Source organism: Neovison vison, chromosome 6, assembly GCF_020171115.1.
Source record: "Neovison vison isolate M4711 chromosome 6, ASM_NN_V1, whole genome shotgun sequence".
Lineage (NCBI taxonomy): Eukaryota > Metazoa > Chordata > Mammalia > Carnivora > Mustelidae > Neogale > Neogale vison.
In genome coordinates, this window is record NC_058096.1 from 141,137,368 (window position 1) to 141,155,767 (window position 18,400).

Consider the following 18,400-nt stretch of genomic DNA (forward strand, 5'->3'; position numbering starts at 1 on the left):
GTGAGAAAGCTGGGCAAGTCAGTAGTCAGGGAGAACAAGATTATCATCACCTTTTCTCTAATCATCAGAGAGAATGACTGTAGTCAACTTGCAGGACTCTTCACATTGTGTTCTGACAGATAGATGGACATGGAATCTTGAATATTTCTGAGTAAGATTCCAGTGATGCATGTAATGTTGCTGGCTTTTGCCCATAGATGGTATCCTGGAGTTCCTGAATCCATCTATTGTACTGAGCTCCTCAAATTTACCATATTATCCAGCAATCATGCTGCCTGGTATTTATGCATATGAAATGAAAACTTATGTCCACACAAAAACTTGCACAGTGATATTTGCAGTGGCCTTATTTATAGTTGCCAAAAGTTAGAAGAAACTAAGATGTCCTTTAGTAGGTGAGTGGGTAAATAAACTGTGGTACATCCAGACAATGGAATATTATTCGGTGCTAAGAAGAAATGGGCCATCGAGCCATGAAAAGACATGGAGGAAACTTAAATGCATATTACTAAGTGAAATAAGCAAATCTAAAAAGGCTACATACTGTATGATTCCAACTATATTGTATTCTGGAAAAGGTAAAATTATAAAGACAATAAAAAAAATCAGTGGTTGTCATGGGTTACGGGGATGAACAGGCAGAGCACAGAACATTTTTACAGCAGGGAAACTGCACAGATCTTACTATAATGAAGGATAGATGTCGCTATATGTTTTGCCCAAATCCATAGAAGGTACAAATTATATTGTAAACTAGGGACTTTAAGTGATAATGATGTGTCACCGTAGGCTCAATTATAACAAATGTACTACTGTAGTGAGGGAAGTTGATAGTGGTGTAGGCTGTGTGTATGTGGTGGTAGGGGTACCTGGGAATTCTGTACTTTCAATTCCACTTTGCTGCAAACCTAAAACTTCTTTAAAAAGAAAGGCCTATGTTTTTAAAAATCTAACCACAAAAAAAAGCACTACTATGATGTATCAGCCTAACTTAGTGAAATTTTAAAAGATTTTTAAATTAAAATATAAATATAAATGGCATTTGTAATTAAAGGATTATATTAATATCCACATCTGCGATGGTCAGAAAATGAGTGGCAACATTTAATGTCTGGGAAGGAAGAGAGCTGGCAGTCAGGAAGTGCTTAAATACTCCTTTAAAAACAAGACCACCAATTTGTGCTTTGATAAAAACTCTGTAACACACTACTATGTAATTGAAGAGAGCCTTTGTTTCTTAGTCCATGAGGTTGGGTAAAGCTTTTCCAGGAAAGACAAATAAATTCGATTTGTAGTTGAAATAAACTGCATTTTGACATCAGTATAATGTTGAACATGCTCTTAATGAGAAAATAGAGAAATAGAAATTCTGGTGTAGGACAGATGGAAACACTGGCAGAGAGACAGGTATCGGCTGAGGAGTTTAAGCAGAGATCTAAAGCAAAATGAAAAGGAACAATGTTTGTAAGCCATGAAGAAGATACAACTGCCACACAAAGCCAGGCCAAGAGATGGCTAAAGACGACCCTAGAGAAAACCCAGGAAAATGACAGGGTTGCGACATGTTCATGCTGGCTGAAAACACAAGGTAAGAAGTGGGCAGAAGGGCCAAGAAGACAAGTTTTCCACTTACCAAGTGTTCAGAGAGAGTGTATGTTAAAAGATACCATAAACATTTAAGAGATACTTTCTTTTTTTAAAATTTTTAATCTTTTTTATGTTCAGCAAGCCAACATATAGTATATCATTAGTTTTTGATGTAACATTTGATGATTCATTAGTTGCACATGACACCCAGTGCTCACCACAAACATGTGACCTACTTAAAACCCATCATTCTGTTACCCCAATTCCTACCCCCCACCCACAGAAACCCTCAGTTTGTTTCCCTGGGTCCAGAGTCTCTCATGGTTTGTCACCCTCATGGGGAAAAGGAGAGAAAACTAAAGGGGAAGAAATCAGTAAGAGATACTTTCTAATTAGGAAGATCTATTGTTAAATGAAGTTGACTGTATTGTTTTAGTTACTGTAAATCAGGAAAATGTTTTTCGTAGGCACTCATCAAAAACAATTAAATCAATAGAAAAAGAGATGTGAAAAATCTGATGCTAAAAAGTAGACAATGCTTGCTTCAAAAAAGCCATGTCAAAAAGTGTATTTAAAAAAAAAAACAAAAAGCTACTCATTTGAGTTCTTATTCTAAAAGCTTCTTGGCACCTGTCTTCTCAGCAGTTACTGTACACATATCCATGCCACCTCCCCAGTCCGGGCCTTTAGGCTACCCTTCCATCTGAGACCACCCCAAAAACTGAGCACATGAAGAGCGCCAGATGCTTTGAGGGTTAGGGAAGAACTGTAATACATGTGGTTCTGGTCCTGAAGAGCTTACAATCTGTTTTAGAAGGTAGAACTAACGTGCAATAAGGAACAGCGTAAGACAGAGTATAATTAAATGTTACACTGCATTGTATTGATTAAAATCTTCTAGGAATACAAAAGTGAGAAATCGATGTGGGCTAGAATAGTTGGGGAAGGTTTGGGAAAAAGCTGCCTTGTCCTAGCCCTGAAAATAGAAGTACAATTTAGGTAAGTAGTGCCAGGGGAAAGAGAGAGCCACATGAGTGACTTTATTACAGTTCGGAAAAAGGCCGTAAAAACAATACTGTGATGAGAGTATGGCTATTAATAAACTATTATAGGAGTAATGGTTCATGAGTAGACTTCCTTATCTCCTAACCTTTATTAGTGTATATAAGCTCCATCCATACAATCCAGCAAAGAATCAAAAACCACTTCTTATAACACGTAAGACAATAAACTTGTTATGGTTTGATTAAAATGTTTGGGAATAATTCTATTTCGAAATGGATCCTATGTAATTTTAGTAAAGCAAAAGTTTCATTCAAAGAATAGCCATTTGACCATTACTTCAATGGTTAAATTTTAAAATCTGTATAATGTTCATATCATTTTTCCCAGTGTGCAATTTTACTTTTTACTAAATAAAATCAAGGTAGGGCTTGAGGAACAGAAAAGGTAATATGAAAACCAGCCTGCCTGCCACTAGCCCTATGGCCTCCCTCCGGCTTCCTAACATCCAAATATGGCACCTGGGTTCAAACTCTGAAGCTTTATGAAGATGTATATACGAAATCTATTAAGTGGTTGAATACTGTACTTGCCTGACTAACTAGATTACTTTTAAAGTGAATGAAAGCTTTGTTCCAGGTACAGGAAGAACACGATAAGGGTACTTTTGTTAAAAATTAAGTATGAGATGCCAAGAGCAGTGAAAGGGGCAGAACAAGAACAAAGGGGGGACGGGAATAGGACAAAAGGATCCAGCTCCACAGACCAACTGTGACTGTTTTAAATCACTTAACTGCCAAGGGCACTGTATTAGTTTGCTAGAGCTGCTGTAACCTAGTGCCTAAAAACTGGACAGTTTAAAACCAGGGATATTTATTGTCCAATTGTTGTGGAGGATACAAGTCTGAAATCCAGGTGCTGACGGGGCCATGCTCTCTCAGACCTGCAGGGAAGAATCCTTGTCACTTCCTACTTCCAGTGCTGGCTTGTTCCTTCACAGGCTCAGAGAGAAGACCTGTTCTCCGCTTTCTCCTCGCATGTGGTGACAGCTAAAAAACCTTGGTGTTCCTCATTCCAATCTGTACCTCCATCTTCATATGGCATTATTCTCCCTGTGCGTCTTCACATCAGCTTCCCTCCATGCACGTCTGTGTCCACATATGCTCCTTTATTTAAGGACACTAGTTGTATTGCATTAGGGTGCCTGTCCTACTCCAATATGACTCATCTTGACTAATTATATCTGCAACAACCTATTTCCAAAGAGGTCATAGTCTGAGGTACTAGGGGTTAGGACTTCAGCATATCTTCACACCTCCTCAGTGCCTGTAAAATCAGAATTTTAGACTAGATGCAGTTGGCCATTTTTCAGGTTATATAGCCCTTTGAGAAGAGGATGTAAGGTATATACCCTCGGCCCTGGGAAAGGCACACGTACATGATATTTTGCACAGTATCAGCATGATCACTGGCCCTTTGAAGCCCTACACTGAACGCCTAGGAGGATGCGGTCACTGGAGGAAGGCTCTTTTAGTTTCCCCAAGCACGCCATTCTTTGAGCTATAAATATATCACCTATATATATACATATATCACCTATAAATATATCGGCTTGAAGAGAATACATGTAATGCCCAGAGCCTCATACAGTGATGTTTAGTTAGACTTTTTTGAATGAATGGGCTTGAAACTACTACATGTAATAAATATAACCACTCTGGATGCTCTAGGCAGGGCACCATGATTCAGAATCCACTGAGATGGAGGAAAAACTTGACACTAAAGTTCTAACTGGAACACTGAGGCTGGCAAACTGTCCATCTTCTTCTTGACTTTGACCATGGCCTAAAATGTAAGCTCGTTTACTAGTCCTATCCTCCCATGCATTTGACCCAATCCTGTTCAGCGTCCTCCTCCTGCTACTCCTCTCCCTCTCCATCTTTTCCTCTGGGGAGTAATGCCTGTGCCTCTGGGCCCAGCCTTCCTGGAGTTACCACTGCCTGGGCAACCTCCAGCAGGGGGGCAGAGGATGCCACCTTGCTACCATGATTCTTGGTCAAGTGTCCACAGAGGACGAAATGAAAATCCAAGCTGCCTCACGATATCTTGATCTCCTCAATGACTTACTTTCCCCTAAACTAACTTCGACTGTTCTGGCCATACCCAGTACTGCTCCATGTCCTCTTGTTTGACCACACCTCTGGTGCTTTTCAATCTCATACCCTACTTTAAATCCCTTCACACTCTGATTTCCCCCATTGTCTTTTCATGGCCATGCCTTCCTCCCCCACACATCCCAAACCACCCTCATAAAATGCACTCAACACCCTCCATCCTTCTGCTTCCCTTCAGTTCTACCTAATGATTTGGACCTGGGCGTCGCTTGGAGCCTAGATCATGAGCTGCTTTCTTTGTATCTTACCTGGACTGCTGAGCATGCCTTGGAAAATCATAACGTTAAGTCCTGGTGCTGTTGCCCACTGTTTGTCTCTGCAGAATAGGATCTTCAACAGTTAGACCACCTTGTCCTAGTCCATGGTCAACCATCTCTCCCACACTTCCCAGGTAATTCCTCTAAAACTCCTAAAACCTTACTATGCCTCACAAGCAAGGACAACCTTGCTTCCTCCTTTATCAGACATGGGATTCCTCCACTTCCCATCCCGTCTACCTGTAAACTAGTGTATTTCTGAAACCTGCCTAGTACATTCTTCCTCGATCAGCACCAGTTTTTATTCCTGCTCCCCAGCCAGTCTGCCACAGGATTCCTGACTTCATTCCACTGTCTCTAAGCCCTTATTTCTTCAATTATTTCACTCAAAAAATATTTGTCAAGATCACTATGTACTGGGCCCTGTTCTGGATGCCAGGATATAGCAAGGAAACCAAGACTGACAAAATCTGGTCTCTAATTGTGGGGGTAGAGGAGTGGGTGTGAGCAACAATAAACAAGTAAAAAACCTGAAGTAAACAGGGTAATTTATCTTTTCATAGATCTCATCAATGGAACAGGGAAAAACTAGTACTGATCCGTTATAGAACTTAAGACTGATTGAGAAGTAAACCCTTGGTTTGTTCTCCCCCACCTCCAGTGAACCCTGATCTCATCCTAAAGACACCCATCCACCCTTCCTTGCCTCTGCACTGATCCCTAGTTACATCTTTCGTCTCCTCTGCTCCGCTTTCTTTAAAGATTATTCTACACATGCTATCCCCACATTCTTTCCTTTTCATTTAATTGACTTTTTAGTTGAAACTGTAATTTATACAGAAGATAAGAGGAATGACCACAAAACTGTAGGAAAAGCTATTATACTTAACTGTCCAGTCACTTCTCAACCCATCATAATCCAGCCTCTGCTTTACCACTCCACTAAACCATTCTGGCAAAGGTATTTGATGACTGTCCCTCCAGAGGGCCAAGTCTGAATGGACATTTCCTGCCTGACCTTTTTATACCTCAATATTCCCAACCCACATGACTTCCCTTGGCTCAGATAACACAGTCCTGTGAGGTTACAACACAAGCCCTTCCTTCTCTGGTGCCTTAAACACTGAGGTCAACTTCAGAGTTCCATCTTTGCCCATCTTCTTTTTCTGTAAGCACCTGCTTTAGGTAGGCTGAGTGTGTAATTCTTATCATCCTAATAGGATGCCTTTGAGAGTGCAGGAGGGAAGATTAATAATTACCACTCTTGACTAGCAGGTGTAAATCAAGACTGCCCCAAACAAATCAGGATATATGGTTACCCTATTCTTAGGGGTCACATCTACTATTATGGTTTTAACTAACACATACCTATTAACCATTTGCAAAACTGAATCTGTAGCCCTGACTGTGACATTGAGCTTTATTTTCCAAATCTTCAGGTTGTGATTTCTCACAGATCTCCAGTTCAGTAGGGCCAAAACATAATCATTTCCATTCCTAAAACCTGCTAATCCTTGCATTCCCTATCCAAGTTATACATATTACCTAGCCACTCAACTCTCCAAGCTGGAGATCATTTTAGACTTCCTGTTCTCCCTCACCCATCATATTTATGCACCAAGACATATTGACTTTAGTTTTGAGGATTTCTCTAATCTACAGTTTTCCCCTTGGACTTCTGTCTTACCTTTTATCTTACTTCCTTACTCTACTCTTGTCTCCCTTAAGTCTGTTTTCCACAGGGCCACCAGAGTGATTTAATACTGACTGTACTTTTGCTGTGAACCTTTCAAGAGCTTCCTATTATTTATCGGATAAAGATATCTATCATGATCCTATCCCTGTTCACTTTCTTTGGTCTCATAACCTGTTGGTCTCCCTTCGCACTCTAATACCAAATGCCTATATGCACATATAGCCAACGCGGGGCTCGATCCCAAGACCCTGAGATCATGACCTGAGCTGAAGGCAGACGCTCAACCAACTGAGCCACCCAGGTGCCCCTCACTGCCTCTCCTTTAAATTTTCCTATTACCTATCCATACCTCAACCACAGCACTGGATATATTAGTTTACAATTGATTATGTCACTCTTTCCTACTATTGAAAAACTTCTTGAGCATAGGGGCAATGGCCCTTAATATTTAATAATCATCCTATTTTTAGGAGCTCTCATCCACGGTTCTGGATTCAACCAGGCAAATTAAAATAAACTATTCTAAATATTGAAATGAATACACAACTTCATTATCCTTGCATTTGTCCACATCTTCCCATAGATTTTATAACATCAATAGATGGACTGAAAATGTATAAGGTCTTCAGTTACCAAAAATTTGCCTGTTTTACGAAATTAATGAAATCTTAGCATAGGAAACAGGATTAAATTTTAAAAAAATATCTAGTTATGTTCCAGAGAATGTTCCTAACTAGATATTTTTTTAAAATTTAATCCTGTTTCCTATGCTAAGATTTCATTAATTTCGTAAAACAGGCAAATTTTTGGTAACTGAAGACCTTATACATTTTCAGTCCATCATAAAGGACTAGTGTCCAAAATCTATAAAGAACTTAACAAACTCAACACCCAAAGAACAAATAATCCAATCAAGAAATGGGCAGAGGACATGAACAGACGTTTCTGCCAAGAAGACATCCAGATGGCCAACAGACACATGAAAAAGTGCTCCATATCACTCGGCATCAGGGAAATACAAATCAAAACCACAATGAGATATCATCTCACACCAGTCAGAATGGCTAAAATCAACAAGTCAGGAAATGACAGATGCTGGCGAGGATGCGGAGAAAGGGGAACCCTCCTACACTGTTGGTGGGAATGCAAGCTGGTGCAACCACTCTGGAAAACAGCATGGAGGTTCCTCAAAATGTTGAAAATAGAACTGCCCTATGACCCAGCAATTGCACTACTGGGAATTTACCCTAAAGATACAAACGTAGTGATCCAAAGGGGCACGTGCACCCGAATGTTTATAGCAGCAATGTCCACAATAGCCAAACTATGGAAAGAACCTAGATGTCCATCAACAGATGAATGGATAAAGAAGATGTGGTATATATACACAATGGAATACTATGCAGCCATCAAAAGAAACGAAATCCTGCCATTTGCGACAACATGGATGGAACTAGAGCGTATCATGCTTAGCGAAATAAGTCAATCGGAGAAAGACAACTATCATATGATCTCCCTGATATGAGGGAGTGGTGATGCAACATGGGGGCTTAAGTGGGTAGGAGAAGAATCCATGAAACAAGATGGGATAGGGAGGGAGACAAACCATAAGTGACTCTTAATCTCACGAAACAAACTGTGGGTTGCTGGGGGGAGGGGGGTTGGGAGAAGGGGGGAAGGTTATGGACATTGGGGAGGGTATGTGCTTTTGGGTAAATTGGAAGGGGAGATGAACCATGAGAGACTATGGACTCTGAAAAACAGTCTGAGGGGTTTGAAGTGGCGGGGGGGTGGGAGGTTGGGGTACCAGGTGGTGGGTATTATAGAGGGCACAGCTTGCATGGAGCACTGGGTGTGGTGAAAAAATAATGAATACTGTTTTTCTGAAAATAAATAAATTGGAAAAAAAATATATTAAAAAAAATATCTAGTTATGATATACCAAAGTTAAGAAAAGAGCAAATACTCCATTGTTTAAGATTAAAGAAAATCAGAATACATTTCAACAGTTGTTTGAATTGGAAAATTCTGTGGAAAGATTATCTTAAACCCCTTTTATAATAAAATAGGCTACTCATTCCTTTTGTTTTTTTTTATTATTTACATTAAAAATTCATTACTACTTTAAAATGAGAGCTTAGTATCGAATATTCTAAAATCTAGTATCCATCAAATCTACCCAAACATCTTTCTCTACTTTCCAGATGTTAGTTCTTATGATTTCCATGTTCTTTGATTAGCTCTGACTTAGAAAGAAGGAAGTTTTCACTTAGTCTGTCAAAACCCAAACTATTTGACCTTCGAGGCACAGAAAAAACCCACAATTTTTGGATAAAATGTGGTGCTCCTGTCACTTGTTCATTCAAGTAATTTTGAGGGCATTAAAAAAGTATAATCTAAAATTTTAAAGAATATTATTAGCGTCACCAGAGGCACAACAAGAGCATCTGGTGCCACTGGTATTCAGTGAACAAATAAAGAGAACCACACAGCAGTGTAACAGTCAGGATTATGAATGATTCCAAACAGTTTATGTTCTGACAAAGTCCTACTCCTAAGAGTTTTTTTTTCTTATTCCCTATTTAATCATCACTTTGTGCAATCTTCCTAACTATATTTTGGCTTACAAATCTTGTTTTGTGGACAGAGATTATTTTTTTGAGAAGGAAAACAATTTGAGGTATTTCGAAATTTAAAACATGCTCTGGTATTTTCTTCGAGCTGAAGATTATCAGGGTACTCCAGAGAGGCACCGGCTTCCCAGCTATGGCAAGCATCCTAAGGTAGATCTCATGAGATAGGAATACGTCTACCATTTGGCAATTTACTGAGAAATACATTTGGCCAAAATATAACTGAGAAGAAGTTAAAATATCTTTAAATGTAATATTTATTTTTTTATTGGCAAGTTGTTGATACTATAAAAATAGCTCCAATTTCTTGATAAATATCTTTGAATACTCCCTACCTGTCAGAAGGTGGAGCTCTAAACATATCTGAAATGCGGGCTTTTTATTTGTGCATTTCACAAATGTGTGTAATGAGGAGATTAAAGCAGGAGTAAAGTCTTTAGAAAAATGGCTCTGAAGAATAGTCTAATTCTCTCAGGACAAAATCACCCACATCTCCCAATAGGTACATAGTTAACTAACAAAAAAGATATTAATATGCTCAATATGTTACCTACTATAAAAATGCAGGTACAGTAATTCAGAATAAAAGAACAAGTATATTTAAAAGATAAAATACATTAAAAAAATCAGGACCACCTACTTGGATGTAGGCAAGGTCATTAACACTTACGAGCATCTCGGATGTACAGTAACATGGCTATGAAGATATAATCAACTAAACTCAGGCTGAGGCCATCCGCAAACAAGGCATCCCAGACCACCAGAAGATCCTGCAGGGGGAACTCTCGTCCAAACAGTAGCCGGACCCATCGTCTGGAAAGAAACAACACCAAAATTCAGAAATGTGTACTTCTGGAAGTAATATAAAGAGGAATCATTTTCTACTATACTTGTGAAAAAAATGATAATTTTTAATTGATCACACAAGGCAAATACTATATATCAAATATATAATACAGTAAAATCCAAGTTTTAAGCTTTCAAGTGAATTTTGTAATTTTATAACTGGGCCACAATCGTTGAAGTTTATTTCTATACATATAAAACACTACCATGATATTTTAAAAGGTAGAAATCTTTCATATTTAATACAAATCCTAAATCTCAAAAGGCAAAGAGGAAAATGAATGCAGAGTGGTTTGACAGTTGCCTCATAGGTAAGGTTAGGAATTTTAAAAAATAGAATTTTCTAAAATTTTATGATCACTACTGATTTGGGGGGTGGTGTTGCAAATAATTGTACAGCAATTAACTATAACCAAGTAGAAACCTGCATTCGCACATTTCACTCTTATTTTAAAATATTTATTTTAAAATTAAATGTGGTTAAAAAAACAAAAATATATACATTGTCAGGCACAGACAGCTATTTCAAATGAAACAAACAGTAATACTTTATTTTTAACTTTAGAATAGATATACCTTATTAGTGAGGTTATCTTTTTAGGGCTGTTTATAGAAGAGTCACTTCTATGGCCAGGAAAATGAGTATCTGTGCTGTAAGCACATCTGGGTAGCTTATAAGAATACTGAACAAGATCTGCATATAATTATACAGCATAAAAAGCTATACTTCAAACTTTCAACAAACCCTAAGCTACTCATAAATAATTCTTAGAAGAAAATAAAAATAATTCACTTTGATATCCATTTTTTATCCACTTACATCTAATTGTATATAACATGGCTACAATTTCCTTACACAAATCTTTCTACAGGAATTTCAGCTAGAATTCTATGTGGTTCTGGCACATAACAAAGAATCAAAAATTCTAAATTTCTAGTATAATAAGTAGCACAGAAGAGAGGGAATTCTTGAAAAAATTAATTAAAACAGATTACCTCCTCACAAAATTAGAAACCAAATATAACCATCTGTGGGGTTAAAGTGAGCACCAACCCCTCCCCCCACCCCTTCCCTGAATTCAAATACTTTCTTCAGGGACTATCATATTTAAGGAGAAATCAAAGCTGTGATAATATAGTGTAGAATTACACAAATGTATCACAGTTATTAGGAACCACATACCATACAATCAAATACTAAAATTCTTTCATTCACGTTATCAAATTAATCAATAGAATAATTAAACTCTATTTTCAATTACATCTTAAATTATGAAACTCAATTTTTCAGGAAAAAGATTGAATGCCTAAGTAACATTTATCTTTTTTAAAACTGTTACAGTATCATTTACAATTTTTATTTATCTTTTAATTCTTATTCTACTTCCACTATGAGAGGTGACTAAAATAAATTAATTTTTTGGTCTAATATTGCCTGCAGTTAGGTAATTCAGGGAAAAACATTCTTTCTCCACACATTTTTAATTCTTTCAAATTACAAATGCCAATATTTACTATTCTAAGCACCAAAATATCTCTAAATTACATAGGATGTTCTTCTTAATGACAGAATTAACTGGTCTTGCAAGGAGTATCAGGGGAAGCACAGAATGGGCAAATCCAAAAGTAGCTGGATTAAACCATTTTAGGCATCTGTTTAAAGAATCTTTAAACTTATAATTGTATCTGCATTATTAAATGACTAGAACAGAATGTGGTCATTTACAGTTATTCAACTGATTCAACCGGAAGAAAAATTCATCAAAAAAATTACATTTAAAATATAACATGCTGACTGTGGTTGGTAACACTGTATTATTGATAATTGAAATTTGCCAAGAGAACTAAAATATTCCCACCATAAATGAATGAATGAATGAAAGAATGAATAAAGAAAATGTGTGAGGTGATGTATATTATATGCTAATTAACGATGGGAGGAATTCTTTCACAACAGATACATATAGCAAATCATTACAATGTACACTTCAAATAGCTTACAATTTTATGTAAATTTTATATTTATATTATAAAATAAATTTTATATTTCAATAAAGCTGAAAAATAATATAATTAAGAATTATCTTGGCTAAGGCGCCTGGGTGGCTTAGTGGGTTAAGTGTCTGTCTTTGGCTCAGGTCACAATTCCAGGGTCCTGGGTTCAAGTGCCATGTCCAGCTCCCTGCTTAGTGGGGAGTCTGCTTCTCCCTCTCCCTCTGCCCCTCCCTCCAGCTTGTTCTCTCTCTCCCCATCCCCCCAAATAAATAAATAAAATCTTTTAAAAAAAGAATTATCTTGGTTTAATGGACAGGCAAATTTTGGCAGTTTCAAAATAGAAAATTCTGACATTTAACTGATCATTCTGGTTCAAATTTGGATGTCAGTACAAAATTGAAGAATTACACCTATATAATGGTAGCTACACACTTGAGGTGAGCATAGCATAATGTGTAAACTTGTTGAATCACTATGTTGTCCATCTGAAACTAATGTAGCATTGTGTCAACTAAACTCAAAGAATTAAAACAACCAAAAAAAAAAAAAGAATCATACCTATAAATTGTACTGTGCCTTGAACTCACTTCTTTCATTCTTGGGAGGTTATTTTAATACTTGCCTTATTTGAATAAGCCCACTTACCTAACTAAGGCTGGTGTTTCCTGAAGGACATTATTTTTGCTTACCCTTCTTATGTGTGGGAGGAAAATTTTGTTTTTCCTGCTATCTCTCATTAAAAGAAAAATGACTTTTGAAAAAAGTTGATGTCTCTCATGCTAAAATAGATATCATTTAGCAAAAACAAACAAACAAACAACAAAAAAACACCTGATGGTCTGATATTCTCCACAGAGAATACAATACCATCTTTTTGCCCCTTGCTTAAAGCTCAAAGTCCTCTCGTTTTCTTATGGAAAATCACAGCTTTGGTTTCATCAGTGCTAGAAAGAAAGACAGAAAGAAAGAAAGAAAGAAAAGCAAAGAAAGAGGGAGGGAGGGAGGGAATGGAAGGAAGAAAGGAAGGAAGAAAATGGAAGGAGGGGGAGGTAGGGAGGGAAGGAAGAAAGGAAGGAAGAGAGAAAGAGGAGAGGAAGGAAGGAAAGAATGGAAAGAGGAAGAAAGAAAGGAAAGAAAGAGGGAAAGAGAGAAGAAAGAAAGGGGGAGAGAGGGGATAAAAAGGAGAGAGAAGGAAGGAGGGAAGGAAAGAAGGAAGGAAAGGAGAGAGAGAGATGGAGAGAGAGAGGGGGAAAGAAGGGAGAGAGAGAGAAAAAAAGAAAGAGAGAGAGAAAGGAAGGGAGGGGGGAAGAAGGAAAGAAGAAAATACCCCCCTCCTTTTAAAGGAATTATTTATTTCCTGTTATTTCTATAACAAAATGCCCCGTTTACTGCTCAAAGTCATGCAACTTTCCTGCTGCTTGGGGTTTTGTTAGCTTAGCTTCAAAAATGACCCCACAGATACCTAAGTGTATCTCCACTAGATATCTCCACTGCAGCACTGTCAAGAGGGAGAACTGCAAATATATTGTCATCTACATTGAATAAAACATATCATCAAAACTACACACAACGTAAGTCCTCAGTACTTTTATATTTAATATGTAATCTATGATGTGCTGCTTTATAAATGTTTCACATTGCTTTATTTTTGAAGTTTCACCTTGCCAAGTACACTGCTAAATAATTCCAGGGCAAAAACCAAATTCTGTGTACGTGTGTGTGTGTGTGTGTGTGAGAGAGAGAGAGAGAGAGAAAGACAGAGACAGAGACAGATGAAGAGAGACAGGAGACAGAAAAAGAGAACTATCCAGAAAGTTCTTTATAAAGAGCTCTGTACACTTTGCTGAGTGCTCTATGTGTTTACCAAGGTCTTCATAAACTCACTGTGAAGCCACCTGTCAAGCTACTGAGAGGCAAAGGTGTAGCTAAATTGAAAATACAGGCAGTGATCTTGGTAGAGGCAACATAAAAATAATTCAGGAAGTGGAGAAAAAAACCCCAGAAACACATAAGGAAAAAAATTTATTATTAGATGCTTGGCATGTTCCTTTTATATAAGACTGTTATACATGCAAGGGTATAAAATTAAAGCAAAACACAGTTTCCTGTATCTTATATGCGATTATAGGAAAATTAAAGCCAAATTCTCAAAATATTTAAGTAGTACTGTATGACTAATGGAGAGCTTTGGGACCAACAATGACCTTATCAATAATTTAATCACTTTAATCCCTACTGGATTTAGTTCATACATATATTCACCACACACAAAATTTCCTGTGCTATTTTGGGCTTTCTTCATTGAGCTTAAAAGCCAAGGAAAAATTCCGTTCTTTATGGAATGAGTTACCAGCAGAAATTATTTCAGTAAGCTTTTGTATTCTTAGAAAGGAAAACTTACTCGAAGAAATGAGGTCTTAGAAAGAAGTCACTCCTAAAATTAACATGCTTTTATTGCAGTTAAAAATATTTAGCGCAAGTTTAACTTACACTTAAGGGTAGCATTAAGGTTTTCTTTTCACCTTCTAGATAGCTTCAGTTTAATTGCTTCATACTATTAATCTTGCTTTATGTCTGTTACACCTGCAGATTGCAATGCTCATAACCGTACACATTTTATCACTTGTGATAATACAATAATTCATATTTTACCAGACCTACTTAGTAATTAAAATCTACACAAACAAAAAAGACCATCTGAGGTATTAAATTTAATAATAAACCACCCAAAGACAGGACTGTTTCTATGTCTGCAGTTATACCACTATTCTCAATTTAAAATTTCTGTGTAATTAAGCTGCTATTCCCAGGGGATCAGTAACTCCTGATGGTATTATTGCTTGGTGAATGACCCATGGAAACACCAAGAGAAATCCATTTTTTTTTTTAGTAGTTTATGACAATGACCAATTTGAGGTTCATACTTCATCCAACATGGCTGTAGTAGGTTATACATGCAGAAAGAAACTTCTATACTATATCTTAATTTCCTTTTCCTTTAACAACTCTTTAGTAAGATATAGGCATAGCCAGCTTAGAAGAACAAGTAAAATAAAAAAGGTATATTCAATTTAATTTAACAAACATTATAAGGGTATCTTAAGCAACTTGTGATCACAAAATGATAGCACTGGACAAGCATACTAGAACACAACAGAGCAATGTTAGATTTTTGTTTAATGATATGAATTTTGCTTTTTTGCCTTCTGTTCACTTATACTTTTCAAAGCTAACAATTAATTTTTAAATAACCCAAGCAGCATAGAGAATAAACACAGAGTCCAAATTCTGTATTAGTATCACAGGAAAACAATAGCAAACCAAAGCATTCATCTCTGTGGTTGGTAGTTCCTTGATGAAGTTGAGGCTCGTCTTGTATTGTGTTCCTTTGCACACAGTTCTTTTTAAATTAATTTACCCTGAGTTTTCCTTTATATCAATTCTGTGAAAATAGTCTTAAAATTAAAACCAAATATTGCAGTTCTTATAATTAGGGTCACAAGGCATTCTTATCTTTAATTCGTTCTTCTTTGCAGAATAGAGTACAAAAGATGGAAGCCAAAATAAAGCATTTTTTCCAATTTCACCTTCTTCTTAACAGTGCTGCAGAATACATTATTGGAAGGTGCTTAGCCTATTCATGAATTTTTTTCTGTATCTAATACTATTTCAATTCAGTACTCTTAAAAAATGTTTGGGATCTGCATGGGTTACAGAAAGATTTGAATACTTCAAGCCCATTAAACTCTGCTTCAAAAGTAGAAGGAACTGAAACTCTGAATTAGTTATTATCTTTACAGAACTCAAATTTGATTTCTATGTGCACCTTGTAATCCATGGGCTGAACCCAGCTTGAATTTAGCTTTCTGGGAACACATGTTAAACTTAATTTAACCCCCACAGGATATGTACACCAACTGTTAAAAATATGTTTTTGACTTTGGGGAAAATTCTCTATTCCTTTCAGAGGGCAGTACATAGCCCTTTATTAAGGAAGGTTTCTTATTCCAAAAATAAGTTCCTAATAATTACCACCCATTCCTACTGTAATTTATTCTCTTTGGCAAATGTTTGAAGCTGTTTTGTCAGAACAACTGTAATATACCCTTTGCAAAAATAGTCTGAATAGAAAACAGAGCTTGTGCATTTTTCTCATGAGAATACTGAGGATAGAAGATGACCATCATATGTTCAGAAGCTGTATAATCTTTGAATATTTTCTCTCTGTCACTCACACACACACAAATACACACACACACACAAATACACACACACACTCAAACACCCCTCTTTTAAATGTATACCTGCTATTTGGTTTACAAGTATGGTATTTCAAGGGCTAAGAATTTTAGAATGTGTGACTTACCAGCAAATTCAAATAACCCTATAAAATATGGTATTCCTTCAATACAGATTTTGTTGCATCAGTAGGATGTGCTCTCTTTGAGAATCCTATTTTATAGTCCAACCCAGTATGCAGTTAGAATATGAGTCCTGCCTTGAAAGGACTATGGGAGTAAAAGTAGCTAAGAGCAGATTTTTCTATCCTATCACTTGCCTGGGCTCCACTAGTATTCAGTTGCTACTGGACATCTCCTTGAGAAAATTACGTGGAAGCCACTACTGCCTATAAACAACACCATGAAGAATTAATGGACAGTTGATGGTTATGTTGGGAAATTTAATTTTAGGCTCCGTGAACACCACTCTTTATTCATACTACAGATAATTTTTACTTCTAGAAAGTCCATAAATAGGCTTTGTTCTGTCATTTTACCTTTGGAAAGGGAATTATGATCAAATCAGTCTTCTAAAAGAGCATACAGAGAATTGCTAAAAATAATTGCTCCTATCCTCCCTAATCTGAAACTCATTAAAAAACAAAAACTTGTGTGACTTTTTTTTGTCATAGACCATTTCAAATACCAATGGGATCTTAACCTCTCTGAGTAACACTTTTCAAATTCCTCTGCATAAAGCTTCTGAAGCATTTATACACATTGTTGGAAGAAGTGACATGAAGCATAACATCAAGCTGAAAAGTATGTGATTCTGGATCAAGGGAAGACGACGAACCTGTAAGCTGAAATACATCATCAAGAAAGTCAGAGTGAACCAGTTCCTAAAAGGCAGCAGTGGTACTGGTTTCCTTTTCACCTTATCACTTACCTATAGCTGTAAACAGTCTGGAGGACTCATTTTACTTACTCTGTCTTCCTTCTTTCTTCCCGATCCCGATCCCGTAAGTCATTACCCTGACCCCACCTGACTGCTCAGAGGCTAGGACAGGGACTTATGGCTACTGTTTGGGGGTTCCATTATCTATCAGTCTCTCCCCGTCCTAATTGCACTTTCCAGAGATACAGGCACTGATAGGCAAATTCCAGCTGAAGGGTTAGTTACTGGTAGTCTGGTTTGGTTATTCTCCCTCCTCTAGCAGATCACAAGTTCCTTGAGTTTACTTGGTATTAGACATAAAGTCGGGGATTAACAAATGTTTATTAAATTAATATGAGTCCTTCTCCCCTGTCAGCTCTTCTTAATGAGGGGTCTTCTTGATCTTCACCCTACATCCTTGATCTCTCACAGGTTTCCTAGTTGCTAAGCAGATGTTTCCCTAAAGTTTCTCATCTCTGTAGAGAACCCCTGGATACCCACGTTAAGTCGTAAGTGATCACACCTATGTCAGAATTGATTAAGGCCTCCCCCTACATTTCCTGAACACTGGCAACCTGCTTGCTCATGCCTCGGATGCTCCTCGGCTGGATCCTGTTTCTACTAAGACCATGCGACTTAAAGCATGATCTTAAGACCATTATCATCTCCTGGGAGCTTGTCAGAAGTGCAGACTCCTAGGCCCCTAATACAATATTCCTGAAATAAGAATCTTCATAGTAATAAGACTTCCAGGGGATGTGTGTGTCTATTAAAGTTTGAGAAACACTGGCCTAGATAACAGATTTCTGTTTCCTGTCCATTTTAAGATGCCAACTCTCAGGGTTCCTAAAATCTACCATGTATTCATGGAAATTGTTACTCCAGGAGAAGAAAAGGCTTAAATGATTGAATGACTCTTCTAATTAGAGTTGTGGTCTCAAACTTTAATATTTATTAGACTAGCCTGGAGGGCTTATTAAAACACCATTGCTAAAACCCATACAGAAAGTTTTGGGATTCTCATTTTGAGATTCAGGTGGGGGCTGATAATTT

At 37.2% G+C, this 18,400-nt stretch overlaps 1 protein-coding gene across 4 annotated transcripts in view; it reads right to left on the reverse strand.

Moving 5' to 3' along the window:
* The window catches only part of TBC1D5 (TBC1 domain family member 5), a 555,945-nt gene that overhangs the window by 137,531 nt on the left and 400,014 nt on the right, over positions 1 to 18,400 (reverse strand). For all 4 annotated transcript variants that reach the window (XM_044252521.1, XM_044252518.1, XM_044252519.1 and 1 more), the window contains one exon: positions 10,020 to 10,162. In XM_044252521.1, the coding sequence (XP_044108456.1) occupies positions 10,020 to 10,162 (143 nt within the window). The remainder of the gene's footprint in view (positions 1 to 10,019; positions 10,163 to 18,400) is intronic.